The sequence below is a fragment of the Gekko japonicus genome, unplaced genomic scaffold, assembly GCF_001447785.1.
Source record: "Gekko japonicus isolate JY-2015 unplaced genomic scaffold, Gekko_japonicus_V1.1 scaffold435, whole genome shotgun sequence".
Taxonomy (NCBI): Eukaryota; Metazoa; Chordata; class Lepidosauria; order Squamata; family Gekkonidae; genus Gekko; species Gekko japonicus.
The window spans coordinates 222,184-238,088 of NW_015161417.1; the positions used below are offsets into that span (position 1 = coordinate 222,184).

The 15,905-nt window shown below is 47.4% G+C and overlaps 1 protein-coding gene across 1 annotated transcript in view; it reads left to right on the forward strand.

Annotated features, from left to right (window-relative positions):
• Positions 1-15,905, forward strand: part of DNAJC16 (DnaJ heat shock protein family (Hsp40) member C16) — a 32,558-nt gene that overhangs the window by 10,767 nt on the left and 5,886 nt on the right. The window contains exons 4-12 of the mRNA XM_015428029.1: positions 2,745-3,087; positions 5,034-5,218; positions 6,856-6,960; positions 8,117-8,275; positions 10,401-10,531; positions 11,404-11,587; positions 13,953-14,135; positions 14,799-14,875; positions 15,733-15,813. Coding sequence (XP_015283515.1) covers positions 2,745-3,087; positions 5,034-5,218; positions 6,856-6,960; positions 8,117-8,275; positions 10,401-10,531; positions 11,404-11,587; positions 13,953-14,135; positions 14,799-14,875; positions 15,733-15,813 — 1,448 coding nt within the window. The remainder of the gene's footprint in view (positions 1-2,744; positions 3,088-5,033; positions 5,219-6,855; positions 6,961-8,116; positions 8,276-10,400; positions 10,532-11,403; positions 11,588-13,952; positions 14,136-14,798; positions 14,876-15,732; positions 15,814-15,905) is intronic.

Genomic DNA, 15,905 nt, shown 5'->3' on the forward strand with positions numbered 1-15,905 from the left:
TCGGAAGAGGGAGCAGACGTCATGAAGACGTTAGCGGATATGCTGAAACCGGTATTGGAGCAGCTCGGTGGTATTAACCAGCAACTCGCCACACTAAACCAAAACTTCGCCTTGCAGCAGCGCCAGCTGGCAGAGACAGAGAAAAAAGTGGAGCAGGCAACTGAGAAGCTGGTAGAGATGGACGCCGGGAACAAGAAGATGAGGAAAAGAGTGACAGAGGTGGAAATAAAACAAAAGCTGCAGGAAAACCGTTTACTTCAGCTGCAAATAGAGAAAGCAAACATGACTCTCACATTTCAGGGACTGCCTGAAAAGGGAAAAAAAAAGATTTGAAGAAGACTCTGGGAGAGATCATCGCTCCAGTAACAGGCTTATCAGCGGATGAAATAATAAAAGATATAGAGTCTGCTTATTGGGTATACTCTAATTACATTAAAAAAATAGCCTGCCTGGGGAGATTGTAGTCAGGTTTGCAAGAAGACAGACCAGAGATGTTATATTAAAGGCAACTTCGGCAGATCCACTGAAATTTGGGAATACAAATATTAAGACTCTAAAAGACATTCCATTTGAAATTCGTCAAAAGAGGAAAAGCTACAAAGAATCTCATTTCTTCAGACAAACGGAATAAAAAATCGTTGGGCGATCCCTGAAGGTGTGATCTTTAAAATTAAAGATAAAAGAGAGAAGATTGACTCCATCTTTAAAGCAAAGGAATTTTTGAGATGACAGCTGGGGCCAGAAGTAGAACTCAAAGATGAAGAAACAAAATCGAGTGATTCTGCTACCTCTGGAACGGGGGAGGATTCTGGGGAGGAAGCGGGTGCGGGAGCAAACAAAACGTTGTATGATTTCAGAGAAAGAAGACAGAAGTAAGGGCAGAAGGACTCTGAAAATAGCCCTATGAAAATAAGAAGATGCTCAAGAAGTGTTCTCAAAATATTAAACTTGTTAACATTGAAGCAGTAGTTAAAAAAACCCCACAAGTATATTGTTTTACTAACACGTATTTACTAACATGTAGATTAACACGGAAATAATCTTCTACTCTTGGGATTTTAGTTAGTGTGGTGGGTATGTTTTCTTTATCCCTAGTTGTAGTCCCCTCCCTATATTTTCTGTTGTAGTTATGTAGTCTATTGAAATAACAATAAAATTACCCTCTCGGGGGTTTAAAAAAAAAGAGAGAGAAAATGGATGCTTTGGAGGGTGGACTCTGTGCCGTTGTATCCCACTGAGATCCCTGTCTTCCTGAAGCTCCATTGCCAAATCTCCAGGAGTTTCCCAACCTGGATCTGGCAACCCTCTTATCAGGATGAGCAACATCTCGCTATTTTCCTTAGTCATCTGGAGACCTAATATTGTAGCTAGTTTTGTGTTACTCTGAATGCTACAGGCACGATGTTCGAAAGGGAACCGTTAACAAGGAAGAGCCGATTTCCTTTGTGGCTCCCCTTGGAAAATTAGGGGCACGATACAGAGTAAAACTAGAGTAAATCCTAGATTAGGATGTCTGGTGTACCAACTGCAAGGTGATTCTGGCCACATCTCAGTGCGTTATCTATGTGCCCTTGATTCCTAGGAATCTGGGGGCCAAATTGACCCACAAAGTGCCCTACATTTTGTCCAATCTCCCTATGTGTGGTGGTGGTGGTTAGTTAAAAACAGCTGGTGAGGAGGGTGGTTGAGGATCAGATTGGAAGATGAATTGGGAAAAGCCAGGATAGGTTGGCAGAGGCTTCCCTGTGCCTGGTGGGGATCAATGTTCCTTCTAAGCTGTGGAGTCTGATGAACAAAAATTCTACTTTTTTTTTTTTCATTTCAAATTTTATTAAAAGAGAAATCAAGTATACATAAACAAGATTGCTGTTTGAACAATAATACAAACTGTCAGTGCAGATACATATTTCACAATGCCACCTATTAATTGTGTTTATGATTATAGCAGGAACATCCTATATCCAAATCCTTGTCACTTTCTTGTGATATTCCAATTGTTCTGCTATTTCTACAATACTAACGTATAATAAATCTAGATATATTTTAGAAGGACCACAATAATAAATCATGAGAGTGCTCAGACCATTCCAAAAAAAAAAAATTTAAAAAAATTCAAAGATGAATCCATTCTGCATAACTAGTATTGGCTGGTAATACATCGTTTTCTGTAAAATATGTTATAAGAGGACACCATTTTGAGCTACTGGCGTTAAAGTTGTGAGCGAGCGATTTCGCTACTGCATAAATCAGTTTGCTCTGGAGCCATCCTTCCTGAGCTGAAACCAAAATGTGTGAGCCGGAGGCTAAAAAACTGTGAGCTAGCTCACACTAACTCAGCTTAGAGGGAACACTGGTGGGGATCTGGGGCAAGTATGTGCTTTGCCCCTCCTCCCACCTCTGATGCCACCAGGCATTAACTTGGAAAGTGTAGCAAGCCTCTGTGTCACAATCCTGGACTTCCTTGGCTGTCTCCAATCCCACGTACGAACCAGGGCCAATCCTGCTTAGCTTCCAAGAGCTGAAGAGATCAGGCTAGACCAGGCTATTGGGGCTGCTATATTTACTGCAGGTATTGCTTAAAACTTGAATTTAGCCTAGCGATCCTGGCCTAGTGGTCTTGTTCTCGTAATGCTTAAATGAACGGAAAATGTATGTTTAGCTCATACTATCCTAATACAGAGTCTTTACCAGAGATTCAGGATACAAAGGATGCAAAGTTCTTTTTTTTTATATACCCTGACCAGATCCTTTCCAATGAGGAGAAGAGATTAAATTTCGACCACTACGGGGATGTGGGGGAGAACCAGGGGTATCCCCAACAGCAGCAGCAGCACCAGCAGCGTCAGTTCCACCACTTTCACAAAAGTTTTTATTTCGACGAGTCCTTCTTTCACTTCCCCTTCAATTCAGACCGCCGGGACTCCTCCGATGAGAAGTACCTGCTGCACTTCTCACACTACGTCAACGAGATCGTGCCCGATAGCTTCAAGAAGCCCTACCTCATTAAAATCACATCGGACTGGTGCTTCAGCTGCATCCACATTGAGCCCGTGTGGAAGGAGGTGGTGCAGGAGCTGGAAGCGCTGGGTAAGGAAGGAGCAAGCGCAAGCTCGTTGCATTGGGTGTCATGCCTGCCTCAGCCCAAGGATGGATAACGTACCCTTTCCTGATTAATTTATCCCTTGCAACCAAAACATCTTGTGTTACTGCCGGATGACACACAAGCTTTGCTAAGCCTCCAAGGCAGGCCCATAGCCAGGATTTTGAGGCTCGTGGGGCAATTTTTTTTCTGGTGGGGCTGAAGTTCTCATTGCAGAAAGAAAAGCCATGTAGCCAATAGAAAGCTGTTACCAGGATAGATCTCTAAATTGCAAGCTGTCAGCCACCTTAGCTGCTGCAAGTTAATCACTTCTGCCAGCCTAAGTAACAATTCTTCTGTAGTCAAGAAAGCTAACACTTAGGTAGAAAAACTCTCTTAAAGGAGACCAGTTTCTTGCCACAGAGAGACAATGCATCCTAGAGGTCACCTACTCCAACCCCCTTGCTCAGTGCGGGAATTAGTCAACTACAGCACCCCACTCTGCTTAAAGGAGCACACGCCTTTTAAAAAAACCATTTTTAAATGATTGAAAAAAACATTCGCAGGAGAAAGTCCCGTGGGGCTGTGCCTTTAAGAAAGGGGGTGGAGCCCGTAAAAGCCCCACTGTAGCTACAGGCCTGCTCCAAGGGAAGGAGAATCTGAGGGGCAGCCACTGAAAATGCCTCTCTGTGAACCTTTTGATGCCAAGATGATGTATTTCAAAGGATGGTCTTGGTTGATCTTAAAGATCTTGGCGAGGTGAAGGAAGCAAAGGTGGCCTTTAGAGCTTTTGTTAGCTCATCGCCAGCCTGTTGCATTGAGCCAGGAAATCAGCAGGGGTCTGCGACGGGTTCCCTTTGTTTCACCTAATTGACTCTAAATCCATTTTCAGAGCCAGGCTGCATCTTCCCTCGGCTGGCGCGGTGCAGTTCTGCAGCCATGCTGGGAGCACCGGGCGTGCTGTTCTCAGGAATAAAATTAATTGAATAATGAAAGGCTCCTGTGAGCCTCAAGCACCCGTCCATAGAGGAGCTTGTGTGATTCACTGTTCCAGCCTTACTCATTCAGCTTCTGTGGGGAGCTGCGTTGCTCCAGCTCTGAATCAGCTTCAGCTGGCTCGTTCTGTCTCTCCCAATGAGAGAGGCGCAACAGAACAAGCTCTCCCTAGAGGAGAGGGGAGGCTGCCGACGTACCTTCGCCTCTGTTCAATCAGGAGGTGCCCCCAAGCCAGCGACTTGTGCATGAAATGCCTGGAGATGATCTCCGCTGGGGGCTGGGGAGGGGGGAGTTTTTACTCAAGGGGGGGGCATGCATTTCAATCCAGAGAAAAACACATGTTACACCAATGTAGCGCCATCTGTCTCAGAATTGGGAAGGTGCCGGTGCAGCAGTTTTGAGCATCGGTCCTCCAAGTGCCCTCCTGGAAACATCCCCATTTGCTCCAGTGCCATTTGTAGCTGAAAGTAGGTGTCCGTCGAGGATCGGAGGCATCTAGCGGTTCCGCTTCAGGGGAGGTTGCCAGTAGGAAGGGGGCTCCCGTGGTCCGTTACCGGGGCTCTGAGGTGCCACCGCATTCTTTGTCCCCCCCCGAGGGGGATGTGTGTGTGTAAAGTGCTAGGTTGCAGCCAACTTATGGCAACCCCATAGGATATAAAGCCTTGAAAAAAGGCAAATGGGGAATGTTTTGCTGTTTGTGTAGCTGGACTTCTCTAAAGTAGAGAGCTGGGGGATGTCCTTGCATCTGCCACAGTCTCTGAATGGCAGCTGTGGTTTTTGCGCAGTGAACTTTCCGTTGAGCCTCCCAGTTTCCGCAACAGCAGGTGTAATCACAGCTTTCTAGTGATGATGTTTTTTTCACCGATGCCCCATGCTAGAGCTTAGCAGAGAAAACAAATCCGATTTGGCTTTTGCTCGGGCCATCTTTCATTTTACTGGCCTCGCTTGCCTCTTTCAGGAGTGGGCATTGGCGTCGTCCATGCTGGCTACGAGAGGCGCCTGGCGCATCACCTCGGGGCCCACAGCACCCCTTCGATCCTGGGACTTATCAACGGGAGGATAACCTTTTTCCACAACGCGGTCGTGCGGGAGAATCTGCGCCAGTTTGTGGAGAGTCTTCTTCCCGGGAACCTCGTGGAGAAGGTAACTCGCTTTAAACATATGGAGCAGAGGTCCATCAGTGGCTATTAGCCACAAGGTATAGATAGGGGATCTGGGGCAAGTGATGCTCTGTCATCTTGGTGCTTGGGGGGGGGGTCAACAGTGGGTGGGCTTCTAACGTCCTGGCCCCACTGGTGGACCTCCTGATGGCACTGGTATTTCTGGCCACTGTATGACACAGAGTGTTGGACTGGATGGGCCTTTGGCCTGATCCAACGTTGGCGTCTCTTATGTTCTTAAGCGATTCGCTCTTTGGGGCTGAGGGGGAGGGCTTCCCTGCTGACTCAGGCTAGACAGCTGGTTGACTCTTAGCAGCCGGTTTTCTCCGGTAGCCAGCCAGGTATCTCGGGGAAGCCACAGCCTCCCCCTGCTGCTCTCCCCCAGAATCCAGTGGGCAAAGGTGCACTGCTTCCAAACAGGGAGATTCCATTCATCCGTGGATGGACTCGTCCTCCATGAGTTCATCTAGTCTCTTTTTAAAGCCATCTGTGGCCATCATTACTTCAAGTGGCAGCGAATTCCATAAGTTTAGTTAGTGCTTATGAGAAGAAGTACTTCCAGACATGATGCTGCCTTGTACTGAATCCATCAAGATCAGTCTTGTCTAGCCCTGACCTGGATAAGCCCAGGCAAGCCCGATCTTGTCAGATCTTGGAAGCTAAGCAGGGCCGACCCTGGCAAGTACTTTGGTGCAGCGGTTTGGTGTAGTGGTTAAGTGTGTGGACTCGTAATCTGGGGGAACCGGGTTTGATTCCCCACTCCTCCACTTGCAGCTGCTGGATGACCTTGGGCAAGCCATAGTTCTGTCAGAGCTGTTCTCTCACAAGCGGTTCTCGAAAGAGCTCTCTCAGCCCCACCTACCTCACAGGGTGTCTGTTGTGGGGAGGGGAAGGGAAAGGAGTTTGTAAGCCACTCTGAGCGAAGGGCAGTGTATAAATCCAATCTCTTCTTATTCTTCTTCTACTTGGAAGGGCGACCTCCAAGAAATACCAGAGGTGGGACACAGAGGCAGTCATATCAAGTCACCTCTCTGAAAAATGTCCAAGCCCCCAGTAGGGATCGCCACAAGTCACCATGACTTCTAAGCAAGCACACAAACACGCACACGCAGTACCTTCTCCAGGGTCTCCAGGGATATCACCTACTGCTGGTTCCAGGCAATGCCTCTCCAGGGTCTCAGAGGTTCTGTCTCATCACCTACTGCCAGTTCCTTTTAACCGCAGATGCCAGGGATCGAACCTGGGACCTGCATGCAAAACAGATGCTCTTCCACTGAGCCGCGGCCCCTTAGTCTCCCATCCGCCCTAAAATCTATTCAGCATTGAATGAGAAGGTCTCATACTAGCTAAAAGTCTGCTGGGTTTCATAGGAAGTGAGAAGCAAGTAACTTTTTGTATAAGGAAAATTGGGGAGGGAACCCCAGCTTGCAAAATCCCTTGTGTTATTTTCCCACCCTCGGGGTGAACTATATCCCCATTTCTTCTGCTGCGTAAAATTTTCTCACGCAACCTCTATAAAAACTGCAGGTCTTCAAAATGCCGTCTGAAACTTGTATCCGAGTGTGCAATGTCGCCTCCCCCCGAGCATTCGGAAACTGATATTTCTGTTTTACGTTGAAGATTACAGATAAAAACTACGTCAAATTCCTGTCGAACTGGAAGAGAGAGAACAAGCCACACGTGCTTTTGTTTGATCACATGCCGCTCGTGCCGTTGTTATACAAGGTAAAGGGGCTTCGCCATTCAGCAATAGCTTCATCACTCCCCCTTGCAGGCCCAAGAGGGGCTTCCTTAGCATAAAGCCGTGGTGACCTTCTGGCTTCATTCCTGGAGCTTTCCTGAGGGGCATGGTTTTTAGGGCTAGCCTTTGGAAGCTCCCTCTGCTACATTCACCACAAATCCCAAAGAGGCCTCCCCTAACATCGTCATGGGCTGGGATTCAGAACTTGTTGGAGGATGAGTAAGGCTTTGGGAACAAGTAGAATCTGGGTGAGTGGGGGGGAAGAGGAGTGGGAAGGCACGCAGCTGAACAAGGAGGTATTTGAAGTCTGAGAAGTGAGAGCAAACCGGCTTGATAAAAATGTGGAGCAGGGAGTGAAACTGGACTGACGCAGGAGGTGAGAAGTGTGGAGTCCGTGTTTGGCTAGCAGGGTCTCAGCTGGGCACATGTCAAAGCGTGGACTGGGGTGGAGGCAGGGCTATTTTTGGGCAGGAACGCACAGGAACGGAGTTCCGGCTGGATCCCAGGTTGGCCACTCCCAGCAGGAACTCATTAGCATAATAGGCCACACCCAACAGCAGAAACTCATTAGGATTGGCTACAATTAGGGGTGTGTGGCCTAACATGCAAAGGAGTTCCTGCTCAAAAAAAAAAGGCCTGGGTTTTGTCAACAAACAAGGTAAAGAGAATAAGAAGCAAAAGGTGGGTGTGGCTGGATGAGCACACTTCTGGTAATATGGGGGGGTGGCCTCATATGTGAATGAGCTGTGCTGTCAGGGGGGTGGCCTAATATGCTAATGAGTGGTGCTGTCAGGGTGTGGCCTAATATGCTAATGTGTTCCGGCTGTTGGGTATGGCCTATTATGCTAATGAGTTCCTGCTGGGCTTTTTCTACAAAAAAAGCCCTGGGTGGAGGACATGCCGTGCCTCACTGGGAGCGTGTCACAATCTAGAGTTCGAGATGCCAGTTTGCATCCTCTGAGATCTTGAATAATGAAATCTGAAAATGTGTTGTGTTTTTTGTTTGTTTGTTTCACAATCCTGGCAGATTCCAAACTGTGAGTGAAGGGGGGGGGGTTTAGGGCTCCCAACCTGTTCTGTGTCAAGAACCGCCTAAGTCCAGCAAGTGCAAATCCTGTGTGTCTGTTTGATTCCTTCCAGCTGACTGCTTTTGCATACCGAGACTATTTATCCTTTGGCTACGTATACGTTGGTCTCGGAGGGATCGAAGAGCTGTCCAGCCAGTACAACATCAACGTCTACGTGCCTACCATGATGGTCTTCAAGGAACACGTTGACAAACCCGCCGACGTCATCCAGGTATCCGTTCTCCAGCTGCCACGCAGGACTGCCCGGAGTGTCTGTATCGCTTCGCCAGTCGTTTTGCTCAGTAATGTCTGTTGAAGGCAGAACCCAAGAGTCTTGTGGCTCTTAAAAGACTGGCATTTACCGTAGCTTTCCCGAGCCAGATGTTGTACTCTTGATTGTCAGGTATGGAGAAGGGAACCCTCCTCCCCTGTAAACTTTGGGGTTTTAAGGTAATGAAATGCAGGAGGTACATGATTGTGTACATGCAGTGACTACTCACAAGAGCAGCAAAGTGATAGATGCACTGCCTTGTTAGGACAGCTGAGCTACTTTGCTTTTGTGTTTGCATGTTCCATCAGTGTGTGTGTGTAGGTGTGTGTGCGCATGCTCCTTAAATTCATTTATTTAGTTTACATCCTGCCTTGCTCCCCGGTACATACCCAAAGCAGCTTAAACACAGAGTGAGAGAGGATTTATACCGCACCCTTTACTACCCAAAGAGTCTCAGAGCGGCTTACAATCTCCTTCCCCTTCCCCTCCCCACAACAGACACTCTGGGAGGTAGGTGGGGCTGAGAGAGCTCTTTCGAGAACTGCCCTTGAGAGAACCAGCTCTGAAAGAACTTGTAACTGACCCAAGGTCACACCAGCAGCTGCCTGTGGAGGAGTGGGGAAATCAAAGCCAGTTCTCCTAGCTTAGAGTCCACGCTCCTAACCACAACACCAAACTTGAGAGCCAGCGTGGTGTAGTGAGAGAATGTCAGGGTGAGGATCTGGAGTCCCCGGATTCGAATCCCCACTCTATTGTGGAAGCTTGCTGGATGACCTTGGGCCCAGTCTCAGCCTACCTTGTCTCAAAGGGGTGCTGTGACAATCAAATGGAGGAGAATGGCGAAAGCCGTTTTGGTCCAACATAGCAAAAGGGGAGTTCTTCACCCTCTGCCGTTCAGGGCAGGCCTCTGTCTCATGGCCCATAAAGGACTGCATGCACTGCTAGTGCTCCATAAACGATCAATAATAAGAACTGCAGTTGAAGGGAAGCTCAGGGAAGGCTAAGTCTATTGTCCTCCTTTTAGGTCTTTTCCTGTAAATAGAAGCTACGTTTTGCTTCTTCAGTTTGGTGTAGTGGTTAAGTGCGCGGACTCTAATCTGGGAGAACCGAGTTTGATTCCCCACTCCTCCACTTGCACCTGCTGATGTGACCTTGGGTCAGTCGCAAGCTCTGGCACAGCTGTCCTTGGAAAAGAGCAGTTTGTGTCAGAGCTCTCTCAGCCCCACCCACCTCACAGGGTGTCTGTTGTGGGGAGGGGAAGGGAAAGGAGTTTGTAAGCCGCTCTGAGACTCCCAAGTGAAGGGCGGGGTATAAATCCAATCTCTTCTTCTTCTTCTTCTCTCCTGTGCATATCTGTGCCAGTTTGGTGTAGTGGTTAAGTGCGCGGACTCTAATCTGGGAGAACCGGGTTTGATTCCCCACTCCTCCACTTGCACCTGCTGATGTGACCTTGGGTCAGTCACAAGCTCTGGCACAGCTGTCCTTGAAAAAGAGCCATTTGTGTCAGAGTTCTCTCAGCCCCACCCACCTCACAGGGTGTCTGTTGTGGGGAGGGGAAGGGAAAGGAGTTTGTAAACCGCTCTGAGACTCCCAAGTGAAGGGCGGGGTATAAATCCAATCTCTTCTTCTTCTTCTTCTTCTTCTTTTCAGTTTTTCATTGAGCTGTTATTTCTGCCTTCCAGAGAGGGCTGCACTCCTCAGCTGACAGGTTAATCAACTGAGGCTTTAGTTGATTGATCAGCAGGACTGAAATTTAATAGCATACCCAGTTGGGTTTTGATTCCAGTGCATTCCTGTATTAAAGGTTGACTAGCGGCTGACTGTCATCACTTTTCTTTCTAACTACTTAATAGCTTTCAGTTCAGTTTATTGTTACGGTCCTTAGACCAGCCATCACTTGACAGCATTTCTTCTCTTGAAGTCTAACATTAGCTGGCTGTTCCTTCAGTGTGTTAAAAAAGAACCCACTTCAGGATCTGGGGACTCTTTAAATGTATTTAAATCCATTAAAAAGCACGACATAAGTTCCTTAATTGGTTATTTCTTCCAGTCTTCCCTGATGTTGACCAGTTTTCCTTTCTCCTAGTCCCGGGGTATGAAGAAACAGCTCATTGACGACTTCCTGTCCCAGAACAAATTCCTGATGGCCTCCCGGCTCACCAGCCAGAAGCTCTTCCAGGAGCTGTGCCCAGCGAAAAAGTCTCACAGGCAGCGCAAGTAAGACACATAACAAGGATGGCTCCATGTTGCTGGTTTATGAGGTTTCTGCATCAGATCACAGGGCTTAATTGTGCAAAGTCTGAGTCCAGTGACGCCTTTAAGACCAACGAAGTTTAATTCTGCGTATAAACTTTGGGGCGCATGCACGCTTCTTCAGATACCTTTTGTAAGGCTGACAGCCTTCCATTCCATGCGGTGCCTTCCACATTGATCAAAGGGAGAGGGCTGTTCTTAAGATCTTCACCAGTCGGGACTGGCTTTCTAAGCTTGTATTGTACTTTCCTCCAAGCTTCCTATAATTCAGCGCATCTTTGTCATAGTAATTCAGCATTGACAGTAGGAATTGCCTGGCTTTCGAGAGCGTGGGTGTTCATTGATGTCATCCCACACCCAGGGATGAAGGACTGAGAAATATCGTCACCTAGCTCCCCAAGAGCTTTGCTGGTGAAGAGAACTTTACCTTACGTGCAGGACCAACAGAAAGGGTCACACTGGGTTGCTTGAATGGGGGCTTTAGTCGGGGGTGCTGTGGCTCCATGGCAGAGCATCTCTTTCCCATGCAGAAGGTGGCCGGATCAGTTCCCGCACCTCCAGTTTAATAAAAGGATCAGGCAGTAGGTGATGGGAAAGCCCTCTATGACCCCAGAGAGCTGCTGCCAGTCTGAGCAGACAATACTGACCTTGACAGAGGAGTGGTCTGACTCAGTATGTAAGGTGGCTTCGTGTGTAATTCTGCTTCCAAGGCCAGGCCAGTCACTCGTGGAGAAGATCGAGCCTCCCTTGGTTTCTGCCTGCCTCCGACATGGTTCCAACCAGTCCTCTGTGTCAATTGGGAGACCTTAAGCTGTCTTTTCTTGGTGGTGGTCTAGGTACTGTGTGGTCTTGATTACCGGTGAGGGCGACAAGTTTGCTGCGGTCTACGAAGCGTTTCTGGCCTTCGCCATGGCCAACACCAAAGACACCTTGAGATTTGTCCACGTCTATGGAAGCAGCCAGAGGGAGTTTGCCCGGGCTTTACTGCTGGACGACGACAGGTTCTGGGGGAAGTCTGCCGTGAGTGTTCTGCATGTCTGCCCAGCTACATCACTTGCTCTTCCGTTTGGTTTGTAAAATTTGAGCTCAGCTCACCCTGTATCTTTTGGGACTGGTCTCTTAAAGATGCTTATAAATCACATCAAACTGAAATGGGAGAAGACGTGGTGCCCCGAGTATTGCTGGACCCGGCAGTTGTTGTTGAATAAAAGAGAGAGAATCGCAGATGTGAAAACAGCAAAGCGAAACAAAACCCCGTGATTGTATTGAACGAGAAGTATATTACTAGTATGCTGTGAATGTCTATTGCTGTGCTTGTGTATGATGTAATTTTCCATCTATGAGGGCGTAGAGATGTAAAATTTCCAGAAATTTTGAAGCTCGGAAAAAAACCTGGTTTTTTTCCAGTTTTTTTCTGGGGGGAAACAGAAATTTTTGAAAAAAAATCTACATTAGCATTTCTTTTGTCTTTTCTAGATTGAAAGTCATTCCGTTACTTTAGGAACATAAAATATGACTATGGACATTTTTACTTGGCATGAAATTATCACAACTAGCATATTAAAAACAATTATTACAAACAGAATACCCACCCACATGCAAAAACAAAACTGAAACCTTTTTATTTTCTTCTGACAATAGCACTTCCTAAAGGAAGAAATGCATCTTGTTCTTGCATTGGAGAGTTCAGTTTGTAACCTAGGACTTGCTTGTCCTGATACTATATATATATATATATATATCTAGAGAGAGAGAGAAAATTTGGAAAATTGTAACCTAGGACTTGCTTGTCCTGATACTATATATATATATATATTTTCCGGAAAAAAACAAAAAAGACTTCAGGGAAAAAAACAGGGGAAAAAACGTTTTTTTCCCGAATTTTTCCAGTTTTTTTCCGGGCCTTCACATCTCTATGAGGACGCCTTTGCGAAATGGAGAGATTTATGCTGGCAAATTCCGTTGGATGGATTATTACACTTGGAAGATATGAATATGATATATATGAAGCACTAAGCACTGTATACTACTAAGAAGCACTTTAATATTCAGTGGTTGACGACTAAGAATGAAGGCAAACAAATTATATTTGTGAAGCACTTTATTGGGCGCATAGCACAATGGCTGTTGTGTTAGTGAAGCCTTCTGAAGATTGCTGACATTATCTACGGAATGATGTTATCGCTCCTGTTACCTAAGGAATGTTGGCATGAAGCTTAATGAAATATTTTTAAGTCTCATGTAATATACTTCTCATTAAATACAATAACGGGGTTTTGTCTTGCTTTGAAGATGTTGAATCAGCAACCGCTGCATTTCGTTATGTTGAGCAGATGAGACTTAACCTGCCATGCTTTGCAAGTAGTGGGGGAGGTCCAGGTTCGAGTCCCCTCTCAGACAGAAAAGCAGATGGGTCAGTCATGCAATCTCAGCTGACCTTCCTCACAAGGTTGTGGTGATGCTAAAATAGTGGAGTGGGGAAGCTTGCTTGCTACCCTGAACACTTCCCGCCACCAACTGTAATTATTATTATTATTTATTACACTAAGCCTTAATTTCAGTGTTCAAAATCCTCTGTATATGTTATTATAGTCAGGGGTCGTTTCGTAGAAAAAGAGCTAGGGGAACTCATTAGCATAACTCATTAGCATATGCCACACCCCCTGACATCACCGGAAGCGTGTCATAAGGCCACACACCCCGCCCCCAACGGTCCCGGCCGCCACCGCCGGCCTTGCAGCTCCACTGCTGAGCCCCATGACGGGCCCGGCGGTGGACCTGCTAGGCTGGTGGGAGTGCGAGGAAGCCCCGCGAAGGCCCTCCCTGGCCCCAGGCAGGCAGGGGTGGGGAGAGGCAGGGAGGAAGCAACTTACCCTCCCTCTTCTCCTGCCTCCTCCTGGCTGAATGAGGGCCGGAAGCGGGGCGGCCGGAAGTAGGGGGCGGGGCTTCGTCATGTACCCTGCCCCCCGTACCTCACCCGGGGGAACTGCGATCCCCCGCGATCCCCCCCGAAATGACCTCTGATTATAGTAATTCTCAAAACAGACCCAATAAGATAGGCCAGTTGATTATCACCACTAGCATGAGATTCCCGGAGCAAGTCTCGAATTATCCTTGAGGCCGCAGCAGGCCTAAAGTTCCATTCCTTCCTGTTCTGTCTCAAGGCTAGGGATCCCTGCAAACTTGTGTTCCAGGCACCAGGATCAAGGAACACTGCAAGTTCTGAGCGACCCCTCCCCCCCAAGAAACATAAGGAAGTTACCCTGCATTGCTGGGTGTTGCTGGCGGAATGATAATAAGCGTCTTCTTTGTTTTCTTGATCGGCTTTTCAATACGCATGGCCTTCCCCACCAAATTGCTGTCTGGTCCTTTGTCTCTGGTCCAGGTGGTCATCTTGGAGAGGCGCAACAATGCAGGACGGGTGGTCTTTAGAGCTCTGGAAGATCCCTGGAGCGGCAGCAAAGAAGACAACTTCATCCTCCTGGATATCTTGGATCAGTTAAGGACAGACCCCGGATCTCTCTCCTCCGATACGATCCTGACGGACTTGAACGATGAGCTCGCTCCCGTGAGTAACGCTGACAGTTCTAATATACTTCTGTGTGTGTAACTGGGAGAGGGCCCTTGGTGGAGCTGGGATGGTGGTCCTATGAATTCAGCTCCAGAAAACTCTAGATTCTGCGACCGCGGATGAGTTAATGGGCTCCTGACCCCATCTTTGGCATATTTGTTGTGCTTGCAAATATAGAACCACAAGAACTGTACACAGTGCGCTCAATATTTCTTTAACGGAAACCGTAAAGTTGTAAATATGAAATGTACAAAAGTAATAGTAATACATTCAAGTTGTAAGTTCAGATACAAAAAAGATAGAAGATGACAACGACGGGACGGTGGTCTTTGGAATGCGATGCCGTTTCGACGAACGGCTTCTTCTAACCAAGAGTCTATAAGTTGATGATGTATGAAAAATTGCACTTCAGTGGAAAAGCTGCCCAATTCACATGGAGTTCAATAGTTTTTTCCACCTATTTCATTGCATAAGTCATGGAGAAGAACATCTCTCAAACAGAATAAATATTTATTGTGCTGCCAAACCAACACAAGAGTGGTCACTGCTAAACCCTATAGCCCTTGAGGTTGTGTAATCAAACGTGTTCTCTGTAGTTGTGGGCGCAGAGAGGAAAGTGCGCTTTGTGGTGCTAGACATGTCCTTCCTCTTCTGGTGCAGGTTTTCTTTCTCCGCTGGATCTATTCTGCTGTTGACTATCTGTCGGAAAGCTGGGACAGCCTCTTCCACAGCAATTGGTATGGGTTCTGTGCTCCAAATCAAACAGCAGAGGTTGAATTTGCAATTTTTTTTTGTCTTGGGTGCATGATCCATAAAACAGCCCCTGATATTTAAGCCTCTCATGAGGGACCAGAAGGATGCATTCCTTCAAGAAAAAGAGGAGCCAAGCTCTGTCTCCCTTGAGAACTTTCCCAGGTTAAGGACCAGAGGACTGAGCAGGATCAGTCCAGGGGCCCCAGCTTTTTTGGATCACAACTTTGCTACGTTACCACAATTGCAAATTTTACAGAATTTGAAGGGGGGGGGAGTGTTCAGCTACTTTAGGGTAGAGACATTTGATCTCCCCACCCCCTGGAAACACCGCCATCTTTTTGGTTCCTGAACCTTTAATAGGCAACAATTCTTTCTGTAGCACTTGCTACAAGTTGTCACTAGGAGAGCATCTCTCACCCCATCCCTTCCAAACTTCCGGCCTGCTTAGGAGCCCGAGAGGACTGGTTAGGAAGCCTTCACTGTGCCAGGCATCTTCTTCCCACCCTGGCCTCCATTACAAAGAGCAGCTGTGATAGGAAAGGAGGTGAGCGTAGGTGTGAAGTAGCCAGCCCATGCCCAGGAAACCAGCCAAGGTGAGCTGTCAAGGTGGAAGCACGTGGCTCTTGGGAGGTCAAGAGAAGGAAATGGAGATGTTATGAGGAAGGTGGCTTGCAAAGATGCGAAAGGGGACTAATCCCTGAGTTGTCTCCATTTCACCCTGATTTGGAAGCTTGGTCATTCTCCTGCAGGTGGGGCGGGTGAAAGGGAGTTCCCGGACCGAGCGGGGGCAGGCTGTGGGTGCCCTTTTGGGGATGACCTTCACTTGTGGCATCTCTTACAGGCGGGAAATGATGCCCCTCTTATCGCTCATCTTCTCGGCCCTCTTCATTCTTTTTGGGACGGTTATTATTCAAGCTTTCAGGTAAGCAGCCTTTTCTTCTTCCCCCCTCCCCCTTCTCCCTCTTTGCATTTTGATCTCCAGTTCTGAATCAATGTTAATTTCCACTTTTCATT